Source organism: Rhagoletis pomonella, unplaced genomic scaffold (genome assembly GCF_013731165.1).
Source record: "Rhagoletis pomonella isolate Grant_MI unplaced genomic scaffold, Rhpom_1.0 Rhpom_scaffold_00006, whole genome shotgun sequence".
Lineage (NCBI taxonomy): Eukaryota > Metazoa > Arthropoda > Insecta > Diptera > Tephritidae > Rhagoletis > Rhagoletis pomonella.
In genome coordinates, this window is record NW_023458560.1 from 58,668,865 (window position 1) to 58,672,086 (window position 3,222).

Here is a 3,222-nt window from a genome sequence, read left to right on the forward strand (position 1 = left end):
TTTTTGGACAATAAAATTTGAACATCATTTTTTGGTAATTTAAATAATAATAAGTTGGATATACATTTTTGGACATTAAAAACTGTATATAATTATTTTTTAATTTAAAACCGAAAGTAAACAGTCGTTAATTAATAAGTTGGACATAAATTTCTTGACATTAAACACTGGACATAATTTTTTGGACATAAATCTTTGGACATTAAAAACTGGACATACTTGTTTTGCCATTTAAAAACTGGGCACAAATTATTTTGTCTTTTAAAATTGGACATACATAACATAAATGTAAAAACTTGGCATAAAATGTTAATTTCGAAAATGGATATAGTACATGGAAACACAGCGCACGTTCATATGGCATAATTCTTTATATTCATTTATCGAGGGCTTATATTCAATACCCTCTATCTGCAATTTTCACAAAAATGAAATTCTGATATAAAAATCCACCTAAGACTTAACGGTCATCGGTGATATTAGTGCTGACCTGTATAATGCTTGACAGAAGAATTTGCTATTAAATTGCAAAGCCATTAAATTAACATCAGTGATGACAGGTAAATAAGTTCCAGATGGGTTCTAACATCACAAATTAGTTTTTGTGAAAATTGCAGATAGAGGGTATCGAATATAAGGCCTCGTTATGCATTTGAGAACTTAAGAATTTTCAGTTGTTGAATGTGACATTTTAGTTTGTTTATTTATTGAACTAAGGATAAATGCTTTACCACAAATGAGGTAACTAGTTGCCTGCACTCGTAAATAGCCTTCGTCGGTACTAGGAAATGTTCCGGAAAACGGCGTTAATAGACACCTCGATTTCTTTTGGTACATTCCCAACTTAGCTTCCCTTAAGGACATAACCAGAGTACTCATACTAAATTTGCTCAACTGAAGAACTAGTATGTCCGGTTGTGAGGTCTCTAGTATTCTGCAGTATTTTCATACTCCGCGTTTGGTTTCCCGCTCAGTAATTTGTGCTTTGGAAAATGATCTGCTACAATACAGGAGATTCAGTTCTCTATTTATGGGCCTTTTTTTGCAGTTCATTGGTGATATTGTTAGCTACTAACGTACACTGCTCTGCGCATAATCTGGCTGGCGGTTCCATACTCTACAATACCCCATCCATTGTCTACTGTTCGACCTTAGGAGGAAGAAGAGCTAAGGTGCTCCAAAAAAATTCTTCGAAGAGGTCGACGGTAGCGGAAGCAAACGCATGGGGACTACATGATGTTTATTCGACTTCAAACTGGTTTTAAGGATAGTTAATTTCCTGGCGGAGCCCTTCTTTTTAAGTAGTTGCCTACTCCATTGCTTTTAGACCACGAAACATAGAGTGGATTTCATTTAAATAGAACACTATTCTCTTTTGTAGTGCAAATTTGTTCTTTCAAACAGCAAAACAGGTTGTTATTTGTGAGAGAGTAGTGAACAATATTAAGTGGTTTGATATTCTCTCCCAACTTAAACGCTTGAAAAGCATACAGTTTCGTAAATCGTAATATTGTTTATGAATTCTTCTAAATCTTCATACATTTGTCACAGCTTTTTAGTTTTAAAATTTCAGTAAAAAAAACTCCGATGTTCTTTGCAGCACAAATAAGTTATTCCAAAAAGTTTATGATGAAAATCGGTCCAGTAGTTTGCGAGTTTAGCACGAACAAAAAATTATTTTTTGATTGCCTTATCTCGTATTAAAAGAGTTTATGAATTACTGTATGTATTGCTTTTTGTTAATCTTTTAATTTTTCGTAATAAAGCTTTGTAAGATTAATTAAATTTAATATCATTTCTCTCTTAGTCCACTATCATTTTATATCATTTCTAATTAGCAATCAAATGGGTATTTACTTTCTTCATTTAAATTTCGTTTAATAATAATTAATTTTAAGTAGGTAGTCATAACCTTCATGTCCATCTAACCATTTAATCGCGAATTGCACAGACACACACACACACACATTTGTTCTATTGAATATTTATGATTTTTTTTCACCTTCAACCTCACTCACCTGTATATCCGTTCTCTTTTCTTTACTCTTTCCAGATGAGTGGCTGCAAAGAAGGCTATGAGTAGTGAGACCATTGCGTTCGCTTAGAAAAGATAACAACCAAGTAGCAAGCAGTTTAAATGAAAAAATAATAATTTAAATAAAATGAAAAACATTGCAGTTAAACCTGGTCCACGCTACCACTAATTAATATCCACAAAAGTCACCAAATCATGAAGGGTGCGCACTCTGCTGCGTCTTACTCTGCACCTCGCTCAGAGTGCGGCGTTTGCCGGTTTGCCGCTGGCGACTTTTTGGTTGCAATGTACGCGTAAGTTTATTGGCTTTACTAAGTTTTTTTTTTTATCTCCATGTAAATATTGTATGTATGTATGTAAAGTGACAATGTAAGCAACAAATGAAATGTTGTAAGGAGTTAAATAAAGGAACATTTTGTTTATATCGCTTAGTAATGATCTCAGCATTGGGCCTGGTTGGCTGCTATGAAAATGGAATGAGCTTAAAAGTTGAGCTATGAAATATACAAATATCTTATATATTTATACATACATAGATAATTGTTTAGCTGGTTCCTGACGGCGAGTATTGACTGTTGATTTCTACTAAAAAAGATGAATGGAAATTTTTCAAATTGAAAAAATCATAAAACTCATTTCTACCTCTGGCATTTAAAGAGTGCATCGATTAGTTTAAAAAGCAGCACAAACAAAAGTGAAAGAAAGTTAAGCAGCCAGCAAAGTAAAATCCAAAAAGAAAATTCACCTGCTTGACTGCGATAGTCTGGATTTTTTGTTGCCAATGAAATATACAATGAAAATATTTTGATTATTTTTTTTTTAAGAAAACAAGTAAAGGAAATTAAAAAAAAGGCTAATAACTATTACAAAAAAAAAAACAGCCATGTGGGGAAAAACAGCTTTATGGCAAGTGTTTAGGAGTCAGTTGCGCTGATGTGTTGCTGCCTGCCTGTCTGCCAGCCGGGCATCTTAGCTACTCAGCTTGCCTTCATTCATTTTAATTTTGCTGTGCGAACTCTAAAAAATTTATAGTTTTATTGATAGCTGTTAACGGTGTATATTTTCCTTTCTTCTATTTTTTTATTGCTCGTCGTTGTTGCCTTGTTACTATATAGTATACATATATGCACATACATATTTACTAGCTGTTGTCTGTTGCAATTGCGGGCTGCTTAATAGTTCGTTTC

The 3,222-nt window shown here is 33.3% G+C and overlaps 1 protein-coding gene across 1 annotated transcript in view; it reads left to right on the top strand.

Annotated features, from left to right (window-relative positions):
* LOC118742001 overlaps window positions 1-2,146 on the top strand; it is a 76,627-nt gene extending 74,481 nt beyond the window's left edge. Inside the window, exon 8 of the mRNA XM_036473966.1 lies at window positions 2,054-2,146. Coding sequence (XP_036329859.1) covers window positions 2,054-2,083 — 30 coding nt within the window. The 3' untranslated portion in view covers window positions 2,084-2,146. The remainder of the gene's footprint in view (window positions 1-2,053) is intronic.
* The last annotated feature ends 1,076 nt before the right edge of the window (window positions 2,147-3,222 follow it).